Genomic DNA, 25,513 nt, shown 5'->3' on the forward strand with positions numbered 1-25,513 from the left:
ACCCACCCCCATATCGGAACCGGCGGCTGCAGCCCCGAACCAAACTTGAGTGTTTGCCTTGTTTCACTGAACCGCAAACCGAGCCAAAGTTTCTTGCTGTTGTTTTTCCAGGCCTGGCTCCGGGACGGGCTTCTCCGCGAGAGGCCGAGCTCGCCCCAGGGCGGGAAAGGAAGCCAGAAAGCTCGAGGCGCCAAGGACGGGAGCTTGGCGGGGGCGATAGAGTCCGAGGCCGCGCAGCCGGCACCCGCCCGGAGCGCAAACGAAAGCGTGAGAGGGAGGGAGCGTCGGAGCCAACCTTTCCATTTTCCTTTTGGGTTAATGTTTTCTTCTCCATTTTATGACATTTTACTCGATTTTACCCGTTTGTAGTTGTAAAGTAAGGCGGTATTTACTCTTTCTGGAATTAAATGAGAGAAAGTTAACTATTAGCTCTCGAGCCCTTATGTAAACGACACCAGTTGCTTTTGGCACCGTTAGGCTCTGGCTTTTGTATAATTTGTAACAAGGAGAATTGAAGCTATTCCATTGTGTTGCTCTATGTTTTTCAGAGATAAGACCAGAGTTACAACGGTAGTGAGGGGCCCCTGTGTCGATAGGTATGGGCAATATACAGTTATATTCAAGTAAGTTTAAGGAATAGAAGCAATAATTCCCCTCCCCCAAAAAGTTTTAAATATTTTTGAACATACTTGTTGCACTTCTTCAACTTGAGGTATGCTGTTTTTCTTGCAGAGAGGCAGTGGGGTGTGTGCTGGAAAGGACTAAACTTTGCAGTCAGACAAGACTGGTTTGCAATCCTGACTTTCCTGCTTTATCTTTATGATCTTCAGCAGATTTTTATGTCTCTGAACCTCAGCTTCTCTACCTGTAAGATGAAATAGAAAACATAGGTATAGTGCCTAGCTCACATCAAGTAGGCAATAAATATCGTTTCCCATCCCCTTTCTCCCACCATTTGTCACATTAGAAAAATATCTAGGGGCGCCTGGGTGGCGCAGTCGGTTAAGCATCCGACTCCAGCCAGGTCACGATCTCGCGGTCCGTGAGTTCGAGCCCCGCGTCAGGCTCTGGGCTGATGGCTCAGAGCCAGGAGCCTGTTTCCGATTCTGTGTCTCCCTCTCTCTGCCCCTCGCCCGTTCATGCTCTGTCTCTCTCTGTCCCAAAAATAAATAAACGTTGAAAAAAAAATTAAAAAAAAAAAAGAAAAATATCTAAATAGGGGCGCCTGGGTGGCTCAGTCGGTTAAGCGGCCGACTTCGGCTCAGGTCATGATCTGGCGGTGGTCAGTGAGTTGGAGCCCCGCGTCGGGCTCTGTGCTGACAGCTCGGAGCCCGGAGCCTGTTTCAGATTCTGTGTCTCCCTCTCTCTGACCCTCCCCCGTTCATGCTTTGTCTCTCTCTGTCTCAAAAATAAATAAACGTTAAAAAAAAAAAAGAAAAGAAAAGAAAAAGAAAAATATCTAAATAGAACAAAATTCCTATAGGACATGTGTTCTCAACTGGGGGTGATTTTGCCCTCGGGAGACGAGACGGTAGCAATGTCTGCACACAACGGAGGTGGGGGTGGGGGACACGTAGGAGGAGGGGAGTGCTACCAGCATCTAATTTGTATAGGCCAATGATGCTGCTAAACATCCTGCAACACACAGGACAGCCCCACACAACAAAGAATTACCTGGTGTCAAATGTCAATAGTGCCACTGTTGAGAAATCCTGCTTAGGATAATACTGCTATCCAGTAGTTCACCAAAGACTGATTGCACCTTTCAACTCTCATCCTCAAGGAAACATTCTGGTTTTGCATTAAAAAGAGCCAGAATGAAGCCACTGTGAGGATCATAGCAATTCTATTAATGCACAAAACCTTTCTTTAACAGGAAAATGCAGATTCGAATTTTACATTTTATTATTACAAGAATATTTTCGTTAATTAACAATAATGTATGTTCCCTTATTAAGGTATCGTATATGTTATGTAGTACTACGGTTTACAAATAGTTTCATGTTTTTTCCCTTTTTTCTCAAACAGCGGGTGTTTATTGACTGTATATTCACCTTTGCTAAGTTCCTCGCCTATTTCTGAAGTTTGCAATATAGTCCCTGCCCCCAAGGAACAGACAGCCTAGTTGAAGTGGATTCATGCACATGCAACAATTAAGGAACAATACAAGATAGCATATAATTAAGCTTTAATTGCAGCACCCAGACTAAGGTGGCTCAGAGGAGAAGGAAATGAGTTCCGGCAGCAACAGCCCGGTGCTGCCTACGTGGCTGAGGTGCTCAGTAAATGTTTGTCGAACAAAATGAAATAGTGAAAGCTTTTTACACAAGGTAGGACTCCAACTAGTATATAAACTCCATTACAGTACGTAAACTGCCAGATTTTGTAAATGGATGTTGGTGCTAGGCTGTGAGTTTATTTTTCTTAAAACATCTAGTTCCTGCTTGTAACCAAACCTATAAATCCCCCCCCCCCAAAGGGGTGAACTTTAATAAAACAGGAACAATCATTCATTTGACAAATATGTGAGTTCCCGCTGGGTGCAAAGTGAACCAAAAGGGTCTCTAAGTTTGAACAGAACCCGTAGTTTATGCTGTTTGAGACTGTCTTGTGAACACAGGCCAGAAAAAGGCCTGTGCTCTCTCACAGCATGTACTGCACGCATACCCCTTTCCACTGCAGGTATGTACTTGTACAGTTTGCATTCCAGAGTTTTGCACATTAACAGAGACTCAAAGAGAACTTCCCATCACAAACATCCAGTACCAAACACACACCCAGCACTCAGCCTCTTCACACAGAATCCAGGCCCTGTCCTAAAGATGCACCGAATAGCACACACATTACACAAAGCAAACTGTAGAAAGACTTTAACTTGTTGCTTTGCGATCTTGGCTCCCCCCCACCGCCAGCCAGCGACTAGAGCTTGCCCTTCCTGGAGGCTGTCCCTCCACCTTGCTTCCTCCCATACCCTAGCCCCCCATTACAATGCAAGCATCTTGTATCTCTTTTCCATCACAGTAATTATCTTCTTGGAAAGCATCTCCCATTAGCTAAGGTTAAGCAAAGCAGCCCCAGGCTCTGCCTCATATCATATGGGTATATTTATAGGTGATTTTTAGGGCAATATGAGTCTGAGATTGCCACTATCCCCAAACCCCTGATGTAACTGCTTCCAGCCTTGCCTCCCTCCAATTTACTCTTTACTATGGCCTCTTCCCTCTGCCTTGCAACTCCTCAAAGGCTTTCTTCCCATAGCTTTATAATAAAGTCCTGGCAAAGCTCATTTAGATCCTTTGTGGTGTGACTCCTAATTAATTCTCCAGCTACTACCTGCCCTTCTGTTTCAACCCCCTTCACACTGCACTCCAGACATGCTAAACGGAATTTTTGTCCTTTGCCTGAACAGACTTTTTCTTTACTTGATACATGCTCTTTTCTCTGCCTAGAACACTCTCCAGCCCTCTCTCTCACCTCTTTACCTGACTATCCCTACTCATTCTTCAGGAATCGGCTGGCTTCCATAACACTTTCTCTAGCACTTTCTCAAGCCTCCAAGACTGGATTACGTGCCTCTCCCTTGTGTCCAATAGTACCCCATACTTACCCCACTGCACTGTCCTGAGAGCTTCTTTCTCTTGTCCTAATCCCCTATAAGACTAAACATTTTATGAGGACGAGGAACGTCTCTTATTCTCCACTGAATACCCAACATTTGGTACAGTGCCAGCACGTAGTAGGCACTTGATAAACATTGATTAACAATGAATTGCTAGTTGGACTGGGGGACTGATAGAGCTATTCCATCCATGATCTGGGCAATCCCTGGTTCAAAATATGTCTCAGATGCTCAGTTAGATTCCAGGGTTGGTGAAGACTTTCTAACCATTTATTTAGAACAGGATGAGGCCTATGGAATGAACTGAGTCCTCAGGTTCCACTTCCACCAGAGCCTGATTTTATACCTACCCTGGCCCCCTGAGCTCCAGATTCTTGTCACCAATCAACTACCTCTTTGACATCTCCACTTGGGTGTCCAATCATATCTCAAATGTACCATGTCCAAAACCAGACTTCTGATTTCCCTCCAGAATTCTGCTTCTCTGCCTCTCAGTAAATGCCAATTCCATTTTTGTAGTTGCTCAGGAAACAGACAAACAAAAACTTGGAGTCATCCTTAACTCCTTACTTTTTCTCATAATCCATGTCCAATCCACCAGAAAATCCTGTTGGTTCTATCTATGAAGTAGTGGGAAAGTAGTGGAAATGGGGGTGGCAGGGGTGATTTCCACTACTTTTCCATGACTTTCCTGCCCAGACCACTGCCTCCCTGACCTGGACTTCCATAAGAGGTTCCTAACTGGTCTCCCTGCTTTTTCCGTTGCCTCCGTATTCAACAACATGGCAGTCAGAATGATCCTTTTAAAACCTAAGTCAGTTCATATCACTATTCTGCTCAAAACCTTCAGTGGCTTCCCACCTCCCTCACCAGAAGGTCCTACCTAGTCTTGCCCCAGTCAACTCTCTGACCCCACTGCCCGCCACACTTCCCTGGTTCACCCAGTGCCAGCCACTTTGGCTCCCTTGCTATTCTCAGAACCAGTTCCAAAGGCTGGGTTGGCCAACCCAACTCAGCCTTTCCAAGGCTGTTCCTTTAAGTTGGAATGCTCTTCCTCCAGATTCCCACATGACTTCTCCATCTCTTGATTCAGGTCTCTGCTCAAAGGCATCCTTTTGAGAAAGACATTCTCTTGCTAATCTATCTAAAATAGCACCACCCAACCATCCCTTGGCTCTGCTTTAGGTTTCTTCCTAGCACTTATCATCACCTGCCAGCCTGTCTTCATCCACTCAACTATAGGTTCAAGGATAACAGAAACTATTTTTTATTTCCTGCTGTATCCCCAGCTTCTAGAATAGTGCCCGGCATAGAATAGGCATTCAAGAAATAATCAAGAATCAAGGGTCTGGTTAGACCGCCAGAACATTACCCCTGTACTAGGTCCCTATCCACTGCTTTAGTCCCAAATAATCCCTCCAGAATTTAGCTCTCCTACACTAGGGCATCAAGGTCCCAGCTGCCCAATTGCTTGCCACCCGTCTCTCATCCACTTACACTCAGGACTTGTGTTATCAGAGATGCCACACAGTTCTGAACACAGCCTCAAACCGGGCTACGGTTTCAAGTGAAAAGGATAATACCACTAAGTCTGCATTTGCAACATACTTTTTGCTTTTCTTTTGGTTGAGAAAAAGCACAATATATCCTACTGGACAAAACAGGCCCAGCACCTATTTTAAGCTTTTGCATTCTAAAAGGCACAAGACTCCGAAACTCTCAAGAGAAAGGAGTATTCAAGTATGCCTGGGGCAAATGGTGTCTTCTCTCTGATCTGCTCAATCTGTAAGGCTTTCCTGGAGAAGGTGGGCTTTGCATTTCATTAAAGAGAAAGGATTGATAGATTGCAAGTAGGTTGTTCAAAGCTTAAGGGTATCCTTGGAATAGATTGCTTGGCTCAGCACAGCCATGCTTTCAAGCAAACAAGTCCTCACATGTGTTAAGATACCCACAGATACACCCCACTGCATAAACACCCAGATCCGTGCCTGCTTCCTCCCAGCTCTAAAACTCTGTGAATATGGACAACAGTACATAATCGAAAGGGGAAAAAATGAGCTGGCTTTGGGAACATGGACCATAAAGCCCTATGACTCTGGGTATGAAAGAATGTGTAAGCCCAGGCAGGCTCTCTGCGCACATCTGGTTTTTCCTTTTATGCTTCTGTGATTTCTATGACACAGGAAATCCATTCTGGAACAACCCTGTCTGCTTTCTAGTGAGTGCATTAAAAATGGGGATTAAAAGTATGTTTATCTCACTGGTCAGAGCAGAAAGATAAAATCCAGAACAGAACCATTTTGAGGGTGGACCAACTCCAGCTTCATCCTACACTGTGCCCCGGGGGAGGTGCTAGTAACTGAGACCAGAGGAGTGCAAGTCCGAGGAAATAATTTTTGCACAGGCTTAAGACTATCTAGACATGGATTTCACTCTGAAACATACCAGGTACAGGAAAATACCACGTGGTGAAAATACCAATTCAGCTCAACTCAACAAATACTATTAAATACTAAATACTAACAGAGCCCTTCTCTACAAGGTTTCCACATTATAACCTCTGTGATAATAATCTTCTCATAGAAAGTCCTTAAAATGGGCTGATGTAGCCAGCTTTTCCCACCCATTGGAGAGATAACACCGAGCTATTTAAGAGATAAGCAACATTAAATAAGGTGGGAAAGGACAAGAAACATTAGACTGTGAAATTAAAGAGGACTGGGTTACGCTTGGGGTTGCAGGGAGCCTGAAGTCACCTCGGCCCCTAGATTACAAATGTTACTCAAAAAATAGATTGGGGGCTATCAAAAGAGAGAGAGAGGAGAGATCAAGCAAAGGCAGGACAACCAGTCAGAAGCACAGAATTGCCAGAAAAGTATACACTGTGAATGCCCTCCCGGCCATCCTTTATTGTATTTTCTTGGGTTCCAATCAACAGTAATAATTAACTTTTCTGCCCCCTGTTTGGTCATGTAACTCTGCCCTTAAAGCTTTCCTACTTTCCCTGTAATGGCAGAAGGGGCTGCTGGCCTAGTGAAGTTACCAGAGTTTCATTTTTGTCAAGCTGTTAAACTTCATCCCCTCAAATAGATTCCATTTTGTTCACTAGCCTCACATAAGCATTCTGCCATTCTTCCTTATTCTTCTATAGGACCAAACTCTGCCAAGGCAGGTATGTCTGCCACAACCCAGACCACCCAGATGTCAAGAATGGCCCAGCGGCACCTGGGTGACTCGGTTCAGCGTCAGACTTCTGCCCAGGTCATTATCTCATGGCTCCCGAGTTCAAGCCCCGCGAGTCCTACCAGCCCCCCATCAGGCTGTCCGCTGTCAGCACAGAGCCTGCTTCAGATCCTCTGTCCCCCTCTCCCTGCCCCTCTCCTGTTCACCCTCTTTCTCTCTTTCTCTCTCAAAAAATAAACATTAAAAAAAAAAAAAAAGAATGTTTCAAACCCTGTTTAACTCCAAGTGTGCAAGAGTACCATACTTCTTGACAAGCTAAACACAATGGGCACAGGATGATTTGCACCCACTCTCTAAACAGTCGGATGGCAGCACCATCAACACCAGGAAATACTTAAAATATCCACAGGGCCACACCAGTGTTGGGCCAGCTAACCACTGCCCAGGATTTGGGGCTGATTAACTGGATGACTTTTTGACAAACAAAATAAAAAGATTTTTCTAAAACTCCGTAAATCCATAAGCCAATCAGACAAAAGCGTGTTTCTAAAGGCATTTTAAACGCTGCCAGTTATTTTATGACAATTTCTGGCTCTTATGAATCGAACATCAGGGACTGTTCCCTATTTGTACCAAACATTTCATTGTATTTGCAGTTAGCACAATTTCTTACATCTATCATAGGCTAGCCTCCATCACCATCCAGGGGGAACTGCACAAGACCAATTTGTAAGATGCTAGAAGCAAAAAGGGATTGCCACACATCATCTAATTCCCTTTTGTGTTTCAGTACAGATAGCAAGGTCTGAAACTTAGATTCTCCTTCAAATTTAATTTTTCCAAGTTCAAATCATTTAGTCACAAAAGCTTCTCTTTGCACAGACCAGCCTAAATTAATTTAGATGAAAAGAATGGGACTTCCTGATCTTTAGTCTTCTGGAGAAAGTCAATCAAACACTTACCCATAATCTTACCTTGATAACATATCCAGTTCCACACAGATTTTCTCAACCTACAATTCAGCTAGCTTTAGGCCACATCCTGGGTCAATAATCCTTATAATACATTGGAGTACAAATCATGTGAATTAGTAAAATCCTGTTCAATTACCTTTTTATATTATCCACCTGGGAGCACTCTGATTTTCTCATCCCGGTTTCAGACATGACCAATCTCATAATCTTCTCATAAACTGTTGAATCACCAAATCTCAACCAGCTCCTTCTGACAGTATAATTGATTGCCTCTCAGGTTCCCCCAACAAGCTTGCAATGATTCCTGAGGGCAAGAGAAATGGCTAGCAACTGGGTTTTCAGCCATTTAGCACCCAGCCATGGGAGTGAAGAGCTGCCATATACGAAAACCAGATTTCTATCCACTCCCAGACCATTCTAGGTTGTTATTTCTTGGACATTTCTACTCTTCCCTCATGGTTTACCTCCTGATCTAAACTAATCAAGAGAATCTTTGAAATGCACTAGCCAATAATCTGCCAGGCTTCTTTGACATGAATACTAAGAGTCAAAATGGCTGGAAAATCATTACTATCATGTACTTCAGCTTCCACTGGCACCATTGCCAGTATGCTAACCCACCACTTGATAAATGGAAGTTATTATTGTCACTCTGGTTTCTTCCATGTGTTGGGAAAAGGTGCAGGAGGTGAGATGTGATAGCACCTTCAGTTAGCTGGAGGAGTTTCAAAATGCTGATGGCAGACCTGCAAGGTCTGGGTGACAGAGCCAGGAGAAAAGCAAATTCAATTCAAAAATGCCTTGAAAATAATGTGGGTTTTTGTTGAGAGTCTCTTTAGGAGGAATCCAAGGAAGAATTTTATCTCACCACACCCAACAAAGCTCCTGGGAATCCTCTTTTCGAATGTCTGCCCCCTACCTCCCACCAACAGCTGTTTCTCTCCCCTCCTCCTCTCTTCCACTGTCTTCAACCTTGTTCTCTTTGCTTCCTTACTACCCCTTCTCCCTCTTTCCTCCCTCCTCAAGTGGAGAAATAAGCCTGCTCCTGACTTCTGTCTCTTAATTTTGGCAAAGACCTAGCAGGTGAGTGAGCCAGCCAAGAATCCTTCCTCTGGAAGTCAAGGAATGGCAAGGGACTGGTATTGTATACATTTAGATTTTAATTTTTTTTCCTTCTCATGACAGCAGTATCAGACCAGATCCAGTCTCCCTGCTGAGTTCCCAAGGAACACACACAGGGCCTCTACAGTTTTATCCCCATACCCTTAGAACAGCAGACAAAGGATGTGAAGGACCATTCTTCGCTGCTCTCCTTGGACCATTGACCACCTTTTGCTTGGTGACCTAGCTAGCTGTCCATCACCAGAATCATTCAGGAGGAAGAAGAATGATCTGTCAGGGACTCCTTCTGTGTCTGTGATTCTAAATGCCCCTGCTCCTTGCAGTTCAATGCCCTGTCCTCATTACTTCTTTAAAACTGACTGCTCACCTTTCTATCCTTTAGCCCATAGCATACAGATGGCCCTTGAACAACACAGTTTGAAACTGCGTGGGTCCACTGACGAGCAGATTTTTTTTTAAATAAAGACACATACAGTATCATAAATGTATTTTCTCTTCCTTGTGATTTTCTTTTTTTAAGTTTTTTAAAGTTTTCTTTTTTAAAAGTTTCTTTTTAAAAATTTATTTATTTTTGAGAGAAACAGAGAGGCAGAGAGAGAGAGAGAGAGAGAGAGAGAGAGAGAGAGAGAATCCTAAGCAGGCTCTACACCGTCAGCACAGAGTCCAACAAGGGACTTGAACTCAAAAAACCAGGAGATCATGACCTGAGCAGAAATCAAGAGTAGGACTGCTGTTGACTCAGAACAACGTGAGGGTTAAGAGAGCCCCCCACCCCTTATGATATTCTTAATAACATTTTCCTTTCTCTAGCTTACTTTATTGTAAGAATCCACTACATAACACATATAACATACAAAACATGTGTTAATCAACTGTTTGTATTACCAGTAAGGCTTGCTAGGCATTAGTTTTCAGAAAGTCAAAAGTTATGCATGGATTTTTGACTTCCAGAGGCATTGGGTGGGGGATAGGGGTGGGCACTCTTAACCCTCACGTTGTTCCAACTGCAGTTGTTATCAGTCCCTCTTTATTTACCGTCGCACTGAAAACCTTCTAATAATCTCATCTCAAAAATCTCAGTCTTACCCTCTTCATGCTTCAGGCTGTCACAATACACCAAAGTTAAATGTTATCTGTCCAACTTCTAATTTGGGTTTGTTGAATTGTGTCCTGTTTATCATACAATAATATTGAGGAAGAATTCTATTTTCTTCTGCCTACCCACATCCATGGAACTCACACTTGGTATGACTCATGGGAACTAGAATACTTAAGAAGTGATAGTTGTGGCAAGCACCCAACTTCCATTATTTTCTGAGGGATAAATAAATAATACTGTGCCAAACTTATTAGACAGGCCTCTCTTTGGAGACAAGTGACAGGAACTCAATTCATGCTAGCTTAAGCAAAAAAATGAATTTGTTGGCTCACTTAACTGGGAAATCCAGGAGTTTGTACTGGCCACAGACACAGCTAGGCCCCAGGTTAAAACAAAGTTGTCAGGGTTTGTCCTCTAAACCTCTCATTTCTTTTTGCCCCTTATTAGTCCCAGTCTTTCCTACTTCAAAAGAGCTCCCCCACCCCCCAAAAAAAGAGCTTCTGTCATACACTTGGGAAGACTGTTGCTGGCAGTTACCAACTATGACACCCCAATTTAGCAATACCAGCAGAACACAAAATCTCTCTCTTGGTATTCATATACTAATTCCAGGGAAAGACTCTAATTGATTCTGCTTAGTTGAAATGCCCACCCTTTATGGGGCGCCTGGGTGGCGCAGTCGGTTAAGCGTCCGACTTCAGCCAGGTCACGATCTCGCGGTCCGTGAGTTCGAGCCCCGCGTCGGGCTCTGGGCTGATGGCTCAGAGCCTGGAGCCTGTTTCCGATTCTGTGTCTCCCTCTCTCTCTGCCCCTCGCCCGTTCATGCTCTGTCTCTCTCTGTCCCAAAAATAAATAAATGTTGGAAAAAAAAAATTTTTTTTGAAATGCCCACCCTTTGGACCACTGTTGCCAGAGGAATGGGGTACTGTAGTTTTGAGCCTACATAAAACCACAGGAAAGGGAGAGGACTGATGTCCCAAAGGAATGAATGCTGGACAGAGAAAATGACATATGTCCACTACACGAATGGACGGAGGGTTAGGACACCGTTTGGGAGTGAAAGGATTTGTGTCCCTGTGCTCTTTGTGATTGGGATGTGTGATTGTTGACAAGACACTTCGCCTTTTTGAGCCTCAACTCTTCACGTATGAAATGGTTATGTGGAAGTTGCCAGTACAATATTAAATTATATGTTACAGTATCTCTGTGCTGGTACCAACTGAATTTTCAGATAATGAAAAACTGAGTTGAAGAAGGCAATGCAACAGCGCCGGCCCCCACTCCTCTATTTTTATGCGAGTACATTTATGGAGCACTTCACATTTTGCGAAAAGCTCTTTCATCTACCACACAAATTGGAAAACGAAGCTGAAGGAGCTGGAATGCTTAGAATACAGACTAAAATTAACTTATTTGTGTAACTGTACCCACACGCAGACACGCAAAATATATGACGATACTGCAATTGAATCATTTCCTGGATTAAGAAAAGTGTCAGAGACTCACTCAGGGACAACACGCACGCAGGCACGCACATCATAAGGCAGGGATCCCTATGAGCACGTAGGCACAGCCCTCTCCTCTGGGGAGTCCACTCTAGGGTTACGGAATTTCAGGGCCAAGCACCAATCCCTAACGTGTGTGTATGTGTGTGTGTGTGAGAGAGAGAGAGAGAGAGAGAGAGAGAGAGAAGAGTAGAGGCGGGAGAAGAAGGGAGCACAAGACAGACTAGGAAATTTTAAAAACACGCCAAAAAACAAAAACAAAAACTACAGAACGTCTGCTGCTGGACCCTTCCAGGAACGCAGCGGCCTTGGCACCTTCGCGGCAGTCCCCTCCTTCCGCCCACTCCTGCTCCAGACGCTCGAAAATCCGGCTCCGCGTTTTCCCTCTCTCTCTCCCGCCCTTCGGGTTAAAGCTCCCCCGCCAGGAGTAAACAAGCAGCCCAAACAGGCAGCCAGTAGGACTGGCCCCTTCTCCTCGTTTCCTGCGCCAGCCCCAGCAACAGGCCCCGCCCCTCACGACAGGCCCCGCCCCGCGCCTTCCAAGCTGCCCGCCTTCCCCTTGGCGGCGTCCGCCGGCTCTGGCCGTGTCCAGGCCCTGTGCCCAGTGTTCGGCCCCGTGCCCAGTCCCTGATCCGCCCCCGGAGCTTCCTCCCTCGGGACCCCGCGGCCCGCCCGAGCGCCCCCGGCCCGCGCCGAGGGAGGGTGCGTGGCGCACACGTGACACGTGTTGTGGGCGGAGCCTGCGCCGGCAGAGATGCCGGCGGAGGTGGCCCGGGGGAGGGTGGGCGCGGGCCTCGCCTAGCTCTCGCCCCGGAGCTCGCGTAGGCCTCGGCCGGCCCGCCCGCCCCGCCCCTCCTCTAGCCCGGCCGGGGCCCTGCTCTGGCTCCTCGCCCGGCGAGCGCTGCGCTAGGCCTCCCGTTGATTTTGCCACTGTTACGGCTCCTCCTCCTGCACCCTCCGCGCGCAGCGCGGCTTAGGGGCTCGCCCTCAACTCTTCCCCCAAGTCCCTACCCGGCAAAGCCTCTTTCCTTAAGTTTCTTGCCTGGGGTCCACAGACCCTGTATAATCACACCCCCACCCCCAACCCCCGCTGCATAAACACACCGCCTTCCTGCCTCCACCCATAGAGACGTCTTTCTGCACACACAGACCTTATATTGTACGGTCTTCTTCCCACACTTCTCCATTACCAACTACGTAACCGGATTGTTGGAGGGGCCCGGGGAGCTCACCTGGAGCAACTCCCTTCCCTTTATGTCACTTTTAAGTTGGGGGAAACTTGAGGTTCAGAAAGGTGGAAATATTTTCTAGATTGGAACTAAGACCGGAGCTCAGACCTCCTATTGCCAGGGCCTTCTTTGTAGCCTGATCCTTTCCTGCAATTCAGAGTCAGACTGACTACCCCGAAACCGGTAACTCCAGTCTTGATTATCCAGTTTGCACCTTCCAGATCCCACCACACACCAGGGAAAATGTATCTGCCTGTTACCTTCTGTCTGTCTCAGGGTAGCTCCAGGAAATAATCGTAATTGACAGAAAAGAAAGCTTTTACCGGGTACTGCAGAAGAGGCGGTTTTATATCTAGAGGTTGGGACAGCGGACTGTGCAGCCAGGCAGCCTGAATTCCAGTTCTAGCTTCTCTACCTACTAGCTATCTGGGCAGTTATTTGACGTCTCTCGGCCTTGGGTTCCTCATTCATAAATCGAGAATAATGTTGTGAGGTTTAAATGAGTTAATATAGGTATAGTGTTCAGGAAAGCATTTGGCATATAACAAACTCATCAAAGAAATAACTCTGGGCTGTCCATTATGCTGGTTTTCTTAGTGTTCTTCCTGATGCTCTATGTTCTTCCTCTTCCCTGAAGCCTCCCACTCTATATTGCAGCCAGATTTTAATCTATTAGGTCAGGCCCAGCTTTAGAGGACTGCCTTCAGGTTCCAGCAGACAGTTATGGAAGGGCAGAGGGCAGGGTAGCCACGTTGACTGGGGCATCCCCAAGTTGAGAGCTGCACAGCCGACTTGTAAGCTGAGGGGAACAGGATGTGTGGCATAGTGAGGACAGAAGCAGGGAGCTTCTGAGCTCTGCATTCGTGAGGTGAGCATGGGAGGGGCTGGCGCTGTCAGCCACGGAGCCCAACAGTGCAGAGAGGAGACAAAGGCAACCACCAGGCAAAATGTCAGACAATCAACCAGTTCCTGACCTTTTCGCTTCTGACCCTCATTCAGTAAATTCTACAAGTGACTATGTGTATCTAGTCCTCCCTTGTGAGTTCCTTAAGAGCAAGCCCTGTATTGTGTTCCCCTTTATTTATCCTTTAGCCAGTGTTTTGGCAATCAGTGATCAACAAATGTTTGAGTGTTTTTCGAGTGTAATTATATATACATGTCATGGAGCTGGGCCCTGTGGAGAGGGCCCTGATTTTAGGAAAGGAATCTCAGAGTTCGCCTATCCAACCCCCTCACTTCTGAGTTAAAGGAAGCTGTTTGCCTGGGGTTATACAGCAAGTTGCCAACAGAAGCCAAGTCTCTGCTTCAGTCTGATGTTATTTCCATGACACTGCATTGAACTTACAGTGCAATTGGAAGGAAAAACAAACTCCCTAAAAGCTGTAGAACAAAGTAAGGCAGTGTGTGGTTAAGATATGAGGCGTGGTACAAATGGGCAGAAAGGTAGGAGTTGACAGGACTAGTGTCCCCAAGGGCTGGGATCCGTCAGAAAATACTGCAAGAGACAGAACTGGTCCTGAAGGATTGGTGGGATTCAGGACAGTAGAAGAGAGAGAGAATTCCTGGTGGGGGAAGTGGCTTTCCACTGAGGCCATGGTGGATATTTAAAGGTTGAGGAAACCAGTTGGGTTAGAAGAGAGGTTTGGGTTGGATCATAGTGGGAGAAAATGGTAGGTTAAGGTGAGGCCAGATTTAGGAAAATTTCAGATACCAGCGTAAGGAGTTTTGACCTTAGTCTGTGGATAACGGGGAACCCCTGAAAGTAGGCCCTGAGCTAGGCACTGAACCAAGACAACAGGCAAGCATCTGCCAACTTGGTCTGATTTGCATCTTTTGTAGACAGTTGCTTGCCATATATGTGCATTTACTTAATTTACCCACACATGAAGGAAACTCTACCAACTAGCTTGTGTGTATTTATTTAGTCTCCAAATACACATATCTGTGTGGGAGCAGAGGAAGGAGTGGGAGATTAACAGAGTTTGTGTGCCTGCTGTAAGACCAGGCACTTTCATCCGTGATAGCTTATTTAATCCTCCCAGTCTGGTGGGGTGTGGGTCCTGCTGCTCCAGTAACACCCAGAGATGGTAAGTAACTTTCCCAGATCTCAGAACTAGGAAGCCATGGGGCCAGAATTCAAACTCATCTTTGACACCAAAGCTCTCTCCAGTCCCCTGTCACAAATTTCCAGTGAGAGGATACAGGAATTATGTTCCTACTCTCAGGTTCCTTCTTGGGGACGGGAGTGGGTGTCAAGTGTGGAGATAACCCAGCTAGGCTTACATTTCTAGCAATATTTTCACATCCCTGGTTTTCTATGCTTATCTTTAGGGAAAGAAAATTCGTATTTTGTGTCTTTAGAGGCAGATAAAGCTGGGTTTGAATTCCATTTCCACCACTTACCAGCTGGCGGCCAAGTGGACTTTCTGTGAAGCCAATGAACCTTAAGCTTTAGGAACCCCTTACATGAATAGGCCCCTGGCAAGCCCTCTACCCAAATTTGAAGCTAATTGTGCATTGTGGTACTTAAAGAGGGCAAGTGCAAAGCTCCAACAATTGTATGGCTTCAGGCCCATAAAACCTGGCTCTGCCCTACCTGGATGATCTATGTCAATTTACTTTCTGAGACTCAGTTTCCTCATCTGAATAAAATCACCTAGACTCTGCCTCTACCAGCTGAACATCCAATTGACACACACTACTAAAAAAGCTGATCTCACCCAGCCTATGCCTAAGGCAAAGGTTCACGGAGACCCTAGGCCAAAGGAAACACCTAATGGGTCCATTTGTTAAGCAGTTAGATCCAAACAATTTAGTGGTTGTTTCCAAAAATAATACACATAAATGGAAAGAACTAGATGTTTATATTTTATTTTTAAATAACAATTTCTTTTTTAAGGTGATTTTATTAATTTTTTTAAATGTTTATTTTTTGAGAGAGAGAAACAGAGGGCTAGTGGGGGAGGAGCACAGAGAAAGGGAGACACAGAATCTGCAGCAGGCTCCAGGCGCCGGGCTGTCAGCACAGAGCATGACTCGGGGCTTGAACTCAGGAACCATGAGATCATGACCTGAGCCGAAGTCGGTCGCTTAACCGACTGAGCCACCCAGGCACCCCGACTATAATTACTTTGTAATGAAATTTGTGCACCTGTGAAGAACTCAAACCTTGGAATCAGATTGCATATAACCACCCTCAGTTCCTTTTCCCCATCAATTTTCTTTGGAACACAGCATCCACTCAAAACCCAACTCTATAAAGGTAGGATGTTGTCAAAAGAAATGTCATGCAATCTAATGTTGAAACTGTGGATTTCCTTTAAGTAACAGTTTATACAGTTTGCGACAGATGTCAGGTATCACCATCTTTCCTTCAAAAACGTAAAATATTCCGAGGCACCCCTGTGAATTTTCTCTGTCCCTAGGGGGTGCCTCTGCTCACAATTTGAGTATCATCCATTAAGGACCATTAAGGAATAGTTAGAGACTATTCCGGGAAGTAACCAGAAGGCATCAGAGTTCTCTCTGGCAGAATAGAAGAGGAGGAACCACCTTTACCCTCCACAATCTGCCACAGTGTTACTATTCAGTTCTCCACAGGAAATCTTCCTGAAGTCTCTCTTCCTGAGAGTTCTCTCCACTCTCTGTTGTGGCTATTTACAAAATATCAACAAAGCAAGGAAAGATAAGGGTGGAGAGGCCTGGGCTCTAAGACACCATCTTAACCATAGCCTCCTCTTTCCAAAGTCTCTCGAAGCTTTAACCATGTATGAATCTATGAATCCACCTTCAACTTTCTCCTAAGATGCCAAAGTTTTTAATTAACTTAATTTTAAGTTGGTCTCATAAGGGTGGGAAGGAAAGAAATGTTTCTTTTATTGTATACATTCGGCAGGTTAGGATGATGGGAAATGTGCCATCTTTAAATCAAATGAAAATCTATTCTCACATGAGGCAAATTTCCGAAAGGAGAGAGCAAAGAACAACCAAAAGCTCTGTACTGGGGGGCTCTGGGATGATGGAAATGTTTTTTGATCTGAATGCAAATAACTATGTTCAGTTTGGGAAAATTCATCACTTTCGATACCTGCATCTCTCTGTATATGTACAAAGAGGGAGGAAAGCAAATTGCAAAATTAAAATAATATATAAATTACATAAAAATACAACACAAAGAATAATATTTTAAAAATCTGACAATGAATTAGAAAGGTGTGAATGTGCTATATGTTTGCGGTAATGTTATAAAATAAATTTTAGGGGGCGCCTGGATGGCTCATTCAGTTAAGCATCCTACTTCGGCTCAGGTCATGATCTCGTGGCTCATGAGTTCGAGCCCCGCATTGGGCTCTGTGCTGACAGCTCAGAGCCTGGAGCCTGCTTCGGATTCTGTGTGTGTCTCTCTCTGCCCTCGCCCCCCTTGTTCTCTCTCTCTCTCTCTCAAAAATAAGTAAACTTAAAAAAAATTTAAGATAAAATAAAAATTAAAAAATAAAATAAATTTTAAATCATTTGAAAAACAAAATAAAGCTCTCTATCCAGCTTTAAGGAAACTTTAAGTGTTGGGCCAGGAGGAGGGAGGATTGTTTCTTCTGCATGACCTAGCAGGATTTTTGAAAGGTTTTCCTTTATACCTGTTCTCCCTTTTACACCACTGAGGGTCAGATGCTTAGCTGAGGCAGACCAATAAAAAAGACAGTTTATCAGGATGTCTTGTGGAGTTAACACAGGAAAAATCCACATTGCTCACTAATTCAGGATTGGCTAAGCAACCATCCTAAGGAGCCAAGAGACAGAGGCCTCTGCTCTTTCTAAGGGCATTGGTGGAATACCTGCTCTTATCTGTGAGGCTAGCTCCTACAGCCAAGGAAACAGCCAGGGACCAGAGACTGAAGGAAAGAGCACTGGACGTCTGTAATCTGAGCACCTCTTCTGTAAAATGATAGCTAGGCAATGAATGGATAGAGTCTCTTCTAGATTGAAAATGCAATCATTTTGTGATCTAGCGATACTGAGAGAATAGTTAATAGTCTTAAGGAAACCTGAAAGGAGAAGTAAACAGCAAACCCACCCTGGAAAGAATAGTTGGTAAAGCAGTCTTCAAAATTATCACAAGGCCAGTGACCCAGATGGGAGATGCCAGGCAAACACATGAATATTACCGACTTCCAAGATAAGGGCAAAGGGGCACCTGGGTGCCTCAGTCGGTTAAGCGTCTGACTCTCGATCTCAGCTCAGGTCATGATCTCGTGGTTCGTGGGTTCAAGCCCCATGTCGTGCTCTGTGTTGACAGCTCACACAGAGCCTGGAGCCTGCTTCAGAATCTGTGTCTCTCTCTCCCTCTGCCCCTCCCCTGCTGTGCGCGCTCTCTCTCTCTCTCTCTCTCTCTCTCTCTCAAAAATAAATAAACATTACAAAAAAAAGTTTCAAAGATAAGGGCAAAACAAGAGGCTCTGGGTGCAGCAGCAGGAGCAAGCTGAATTTATGGGGCTGGGGAAGCAGGCCAGCTCAACAGATAGAATATGGTAAAACCACATGATGAAAAATTTGCAGCCAAATAGAAGTAAACATGAAAAGTGGTTGCTGCTGCTATGTTTTGATCCCATCAGTGCTATGCTGTGATTGAGTAGGTATAGCACACAAGGGTGTAAAATATGTGAGAAGTGTATGTCCTATTCAGGTCACACTCTCTGCAGGTGCAAAGTGGGAGAAGAGAAAGAAAGCAACGTGCTATAAGTTAGAGTATCAAGGAATCAGAAAGCCACTCTGAGCTGCAGTTTCCTCATCTATAAAATGAGGGTCATAATACTACCTTCCTCATGGGGTGGCTGTGACCTGTTATAACACTCAGAGCAAGCTAGGGCTCAATAGAATAGCTATTATTATTCATTCTTATAATGCGATGCCGAAGCTCCAGAAAGCTGCACAGTCCCTTCAGCCACTGATTCGGAGAATAAATCTTCCAGGACCATGACTTGCCAAAGTGTCCTGAGTGGGGAGAGTTTTCCAGAGGGTTCTTCCCCCTCCCCCCATGGCATTTTGCATTTACCTTTATTATAGCATTTGTCCATTTAAATTTTTAATTTTAATTTTTAATTTTAATTTTAATTTTTTGTGAGATAAGCCTGAGTGAGGTCATTTGTATGCAGAATGTTGCTTCTTTACCCTCCAATTTATTTTATTCTGGAAGGTCCAAGTTATATGGGACCTTTTTTGTATTGAAATATATATTGTGGAAGTTTAAAGTGTAGATGTTGATTTGATACACCTATAGATTACAATATGATTACTATTGTAGCATTAGCTAGCACCTCTATCATGTCACCAAATGATCATTTGGTTTTTGTGGTAGGAATAATTAATATTTACTATCTTAGCAAGTTTGATGTCTCTAATACAGTATTATTGTCTATAATTACTATATTGAGCATTAGATCTCCAGGATTTATTTATCTACTAGTTTGTACTTTTTTAAAAAGTTTATTTATTTTGGGAAAGAGAGCATGAGCAGGGGAAGGGGCAAAGAGAGGGAGAGAGACAGAGAATCCCAAGAAGGCTGTGCATCGTTAGCATGGAGCCCAAAGTGGGGTTCAAACTTATGAACTGTGAGATCATGACTTGAGCCAAAGTCGGACACTTAATTGACTGAGCCACCCAAGCACCCCAGTTTGTACTCTTAAACAACATTTCTTCTACTACCCTACTTCCCCAGCCCTTGGTAACTGCCATTTTACTCTCTCTTTTTATGAGTTTGGCTTTTTTTAGATTCCATATGTAAGTGGTACCATATGATATTTGTCTTTCTCTGTCTGACTTACCTTAACTTAGTTTAATGTCCTCAAGGTTCATCCAGTGTTGCAAATGGCAGGATTTCCTTCTTTCTCATGACTGAATAATATTCCATGGTGTGTGTGTGTGTGTGTGTGTGTGTGTGTGTGTGTGTGTGTTTACAAATACACCACATCTTCTTTCTCCATTGATTGACACTTAGGTTGTTTCTCCAGGGGATTCTTTCTTTTTTTAATGTTTATTTATTTATTCTGACAGAAAAAGAGAGAGAGAGAGAGAGCGAGCATGCATGCACGAGTGGGGGATGGGCAGAGAGAGAGGGAGAGAGAGAGAAACCCCAGCAGGCTCTGTGCTGTGAGCACCAGGCTCAATCTCACAAACTGTGAGATCATGACCTGAGCTGAACTCAAGAGTCAGACACCCAACTGACTGAGCCACCCAGGCGCCCCTCCCGGGGATTCTTAGTAGGAATAATTATTTAATACCTAAGCTTTGACTTCTTGTTGACACCCCCCACCCCGGGAGCCACTGCATCTATAAGCAGGCTGAAGCTCCTGAGGAAAATATTGAAGGAGCCTCACCTGGAGGTAGGGAAGGCCAGGGTTCTAGAAGAGAGATTTCCGACTGATTCCTTTCCATCTTTAAGATATTGATTGGGTGGTATTGTTTTTAAGCTTTAGGGGAATAGAAAATGATGGGGAGACTGAAAAGCAAGAACTGGCCAAAGTCCCCAATAGTTTGAATGTCTGAATCCAAAAGGCTCTGAATTTTTCTTTACATTTTTCATGAGAGGAGGAAGGTAGATTAGAGGCTTGGTGCCTAGGAGAGATGGGGATACCCATTCAAGGCCTGGTGTCTTTCTCTGATCGCTCTTCATAGGTATAGTAAGACTGGCCATTCACTCAGAGAGACTGGAAATATTAAGACACACATTGTGGAGAACAATTGAATATGAAGAATCAAGAATTTTACAAATATGTTATCTTTTGGACCTTTAAAGAATGAAAATGGTTACATTTTGGAATAGCTATACAATGTTAGTATAGAACCATTAAAAAATGACGTGCGCAAGAAAATAAATGTTTAAACACAAAAGTAAGATAATTTGCACAGAATTAGCAATTGTGTGTGTGCGTGTGTGTACCAACATGCGAAGGATTGTCCCAATATGTAAAGTGTTTGCTTGCGGGTAGTGGAATTGTGGGTGCTTTTCTTTGGTCTAATTGTTTACACTTTTCTGTATTTGCCACAGTTTATACAGTAAGCACATACTACTTTGATTACTTGGTGGCAGACGGAGGCTAAAACCGACCTCAAATCTCCTCAGTTTCCTTCCCAATTCTTTGAATCAGGTTTATTTCCTGGGAGGCCCCTCTGAAAAGTTTTGAAGGTTACGCGGGGCCCTCCGGTGACGGCGGTGTCTGGCTCGGGCGGGTTTCTGCGCGTCCCTTCCCCCACCGCGAGTGCAGATGGGGCTGTGCGGCCAGAGAGGTTCCGTGTCCTCGGTCCTCCGAGGAGCGGGGCACCGGACGCCGCGTTGCAGCGCGCGGCGAATCCTGGAGAGGCTGCGTGTGGGCTCGTCGGCCCTCCACCCCGCGCGCCGCCGGGCCCGGCCCAGGAGCGGAGGCCACACGCGCCCCCCGCCCCGTCCTCTCCCCGGGCCCAGCGCCTAACCCTGGCCGCGGCGGGCGGAAGCGCCCGAGCCCGGGAGGGAGAGCGAGGCCCCTCCCCGCCAGCTCAGCCTCAGGGCGCGCGAGGCCGGGAGGGCGGCGGCGCGGACGTGCCCGGGCCCACGGAGGCCTCCCGGCGCCACCCCCGGGGCGCGCGGCTTGCTCCCTCCGGGCCCAGCCCCGCGGGGGGCACGCAGGGAGGGACGCGGAGGAGGTCGGGACCCGGCCCGCAGCCCGGACGCTCGGCCTTCTGGCTCTTTGGGCCCCTTTGTCCCGCAGTCGTGCTCGGCTGGCGGATCGGAATCGCGTCCCTAGCGGTGCGCGCGCGTTAGCGTCGGTGTGGGCTAGCCCGGGAGGCTGAGGGCTGGCGTTGGCGCTTGGCGTCCTTCCCCTGGGCTGTCTTTCGACCAGTTTCCTCCAGTTCTGCCGCAGTTCTTCCCAAGGTTAAGTCTGCCGCCCCAAAGGCCTTGAACCTGTCTTTCTCTTCTGTAAATCCGCCTTACCTCACCAGCTTTGGTTAAGCTCGTTACCATCCACTACCCTCTGCCAACACACGTGCCCAAGGCGAAATGAAATTTTACCTCTACTTTGCCATTGGGACACAAGATAGTGCCCTCTCACTGCCATCAACAAACATTCCCAAAGAAAAAGAGTTTACACTTGCCCCCTCACCCCAGAACCAGCTACATAATTTGCAGGGTCTAGGGCCAAATGAAAACGCTGGACCTCTTGCCAAAATGTTGAGAACTTCAAGAGCACTAAACCAAGGCAGAAACTATACATCCATTACGTTACATTACATTACATTACATTACATTACATTACATTACATTACATTACATTACATAAAAATTAATGTTTATTTTTGAGAGAGACAGCAGGATTTGGGGAGGGGCAGACAGAGAGGGAGACACAGAATCAGAAGCAGGCTCCAGGCTCCCTCCGGGCTGTCAGCACAGAGCCCCATGAGGGCCTGGAACGCCCCAATCTTGAGATTATGACCTGAGCTGAAACCAAGAGTCCCAAGCCTAACCGACTGAGTCACACAGGTGCCCCAGCCAGGGACTATTGTTAAGTACAGGACCCTGTGTGTCTCCACAGGTGGTATACCCAGGAAGCTGGCCCTACCAGCACCTTTTCTATTCTCAAGCCTGTGCTCTAACCCGCACCCACAAACCTTTGTTGTTAAAAGAACAAACAATCTCTTCATTGTGGCTAGTTACTAGTTCCCTCCCTCTCTGATGCATTTCTCCAACTCCTCTGCTGGCTTCCCATTCTCCTGTTCTGCATCTGTGTGTGTTCCCAAAGGTTAGGTCCTCTGTTCCTCATTTTCTCTCTAATTCCCTTGGAGAGACTGTCCTCCCCATTTTAGTCCCCACCTGTGTGCATGTAAAGCTCCAGTCATTATCTCCAGCCCAGATTTCCCTCCCAAGTCCTCGTCTTGCTTTTCTCTTAGGTGTCCTGGCAACTCCAATGTAACAAGTCAGAAATTGAATGTATGCATCTTCGGCCTTTCCTTCCTTCTTTCCTTCCTTCTTTGTGGGAACTGAGCAACAAATAAACCAAGCCTGGGTCCCTTCTAAGTGCAGGACCCGGTACAATGCCACAAAGCCAAGCCTTGCCACCACCTTTCAAATTATCTGCTCACAAAATATTTTAGTAATCAAAAAGGGAGGTGGGGAGTAAGTTTGCCATAGAAAAAAACTGCCAGGTACCATCTTGCATCATGACAGTTACATCACAAGTACTAGATAAATCGGTACCGTGTGCCGTCTGAAGATGCAATGAGCACACAGCCATTTCTGTGGTATTCCAGCCAAAGGCGCATAACCTGGTCTAATCACGAGGAAACACTGGACAAACCCAAACCGAGGGACAGCCTACAAAATGGCCTGTAATATTTAAAAAAAAAAAAAAAAAAAAAAGCCAAGGCCATGAAAGTAAAGGAAAGTTGAGGAATTTTTCTCTAGGATGCAGATTTGAAAGACACCACAGTTGGGTGCAATGCATGATCCCGTGTTGGATCCTTTTGCTACAAAGAATGGTATTAAGATGACAGGTAAAAGCTGAATGGGTCTCTGAGCAAAGGGAATAGAATACTTATTTTGTACTATGCCTTTAGTATAACTTTTCTCAAAGTTTGAAACTATTTTGAGGCACCTGGGTGGCTCAGTCAGAGGAGCTTGTGACTCTTGATCTCAGGGTCATGGGTTCAAGCCTCACGTCGGGGTGTAGAGATTACTTAAATAAATACATATATATTTTTTTAAGTTTGAAATTATTTCAAAAGAAAAAGAAAAAAGAAAATTTACCCCCCTCCAAATTAGCTTTTCCTCTAGGCCTCTCCCACTTTCCAAGTTCAAAAACTTTGGGATCATCTTTGATTTCTCCCTCTTCCTCCACCGCCCCTCACCCCAACTCCTTTCTCACCACTTGACTACTAAGTCCTGTCAATTATTTTTTTTAAATCTCTCTCACATAGACACCTTTCAAATTAAACTTCCAGCTTGTTTTTTTTTTTTTTGTTTTTTTTTTTAATGATACTTCCTACCGCACATGATCGTTTTAAGGAGCGTTTGTGAAGAGAATTTGTATAACAAAGTACCACATAAACATAAAGTCCTATCTCTCCATCTCAAGCCTGGATTACTCCTGCTTACTGCTATAATTTTCTAACTGTTCTTCCTGTCTTTGGTCGCTCTCTTTAACAACCCATCCTGTATACAGTTACCAGAGTAATCTGCCTAAAAGCACACATTTATCCTTTAGGGCCCTTGCTTCCCACGGTGCACAGTGGGGCTTAATCCATATTCCCTAGGAAGACTGATGTTCTTTGAGTTGCACCAAGGTGGTCTGCCATCATATCAAATAACCATGACCTTTGTCCTATTCATAGAGAAAATAAAATTTAATGAATAGAATGTCCTCGACTTTTAAGTTTTTTTTTTCCTCTATGTATTTTTTTCCCATAGTAGTAAGGATCCCAACTTTTATTTGCTATCATAAGCAGATGACAAACTGAATGAAAAAGCAGCAAATTAATAACACATATTTGGCAACAACAGATCATGTTTACTTCAACAGCTTGGTTTTCTCATGGGCGCACGTTTGGTAGCTGAGATTTTTATGATGCATGTCAATTGTATAGTCATTGTCTTCCTTCAAATTTGCTTTTTTATGATAAAGTGAAATGTATTAAAATTTCATCATAAATAAGTTTGAGAAAAAACTGCACTCCCAAATAAATACCTTGACCTATTATTTAGGGTTTTTCCAACCTTATCGCTACTACTCCCCCTTCATGAATTCTTGACTTCAGACAAAGTTGTTTAATCTCTGTTCGCTTTTGCTTTTTTTTTTCCCTTTTGCTTTGCACAAACCATTCCATCTCCCTGGAACTCTGTCCTGGCTCACGCCTGTCCAAACAAACCCCATACAGCCTTAAAGGACCAAATCAACTCTCCACTTGGTGAAACTTCTAAAATCATGATTATCTCTCCTTCTAACGCACTATGTTACATGGAAAACGCATGAGAAAGAACACAATGGTATGCAGCAGTTTCTCAAACATCAGAGGGCATAAGAAACACCTGGAAATCTTTCTAAAATGCAGAGTTTTGGGGGCATCTGGGTGGCTCAGTCAGTTAAGCATCCAACTCTTGATTTAGGCTCAGGGCATGATCTCATAGTTCTTGAGATCAAGCCCTGTGTGGGGCTCTGCTCTCAGCATGGAGACTGCTTGGGATTCCCTCTCTCCCTCTCTCTCTGCCCCTTCCTCTCTCTCTCTGTCTCTGTCTCTGTCTCTCTCTCTCTCTCTCTCAAAATAAATGCTCATTTAAGAAAATACAAAATAAAATGCAGAGTTTTTTGTTTTTGTGAGAACATTTTAAGTTATATTCTTACCAAATTTCAATTATACATTACAGTGTTATCAACTATAATCACAATATTTCTTGTTTTGAAAGAGAGAGAGGCATGAGTTGGGGAGAGGGGCAGAGGGAAAGAAATAATCTCAAGCAGGCACCATGCCCAGCGCAGAGCCAGATATGGGACTCCATCTCATGACCGTGAGATATGACCTGAGCGGAAATAAAGAGTTGGACATTTAACAAAAGGAGCCACCCAGACACCCCTATAATCACAATGTTTTATATTAGATTCTCAGACCTTTTTCATCTCACAGCTAAAATTTGCACCTTTTCTTTCTTTCTTTCTTCTCTTCCTTTCCTTCTTTTTCTTTCTTTCTTTTTCTTTTTCTTTCTTTCTTTCTTCCTTCCTTCCTTCCTTCCTTCCTTCCTTCCTTCCTTCCTTCCTTCCTTCCTT

The 25,513-nt window shown here is 44.9% G+C and overlaps 1 protein-coding gene and 1 long non-coding RNA gene across 2 annotated transcripts in view; both read left to right on the forward strand.

Annotated features, from left to right (window-relative positions):
• Nucleotides 1–12,479, forward strand: part of LOC121031940 (basic proline-rich protein-like) — a 13,577-nt gene extending 1,098 nt beyond the window's left edge. The window contains exons 4-5 of the mRNA XM_040480946.1: nucleotides 112–267; nucleotides 11,994–12,479. Coding sequence (XP_040336880.1) covers nucleotides 112–267; nucleotides 11,994–12,479 — 642 coding nt within the window. The remainder of the gene's footprint in view (nucleotides 1–111; nucleotides 268–11,993) is intronic.
• A 2,195-nt stretch (nucleotides 12,480–14,674) lies between these two features.
• LOC121024696 (uncharacterized) overlaps nucleotides 14,675–25,513 on the forward strand; it is a 22,057-nt gene continuing 11,218 nt past the window's right edge. The window contains exon 1 of the long non-coding RNA XR_005787800.1: nucleotides 14,675–14,818. This is a non-coding gene — a long non-coding RNA (uncharacterized LOC121024696). The remainder of the gene's footprint in view (nucleotides 14,819–25,513) is intronic.

The sequence above is a fragment of the Herpailurus yagouaroundi genome, unplaced genomic scaffold (assembly GCF_014898765.1).
Source record: "Herpailurus yagouaroundi ecotype Mexico unplaced genomic scaffold, PumYag 28, whole genome shotgun sequence".
NCBI lineage: Eukaryota > Metazoa > Chordata > Mammalia > Carnivora > Felidae > Herpailurus > Herpailurus yagouaroundi.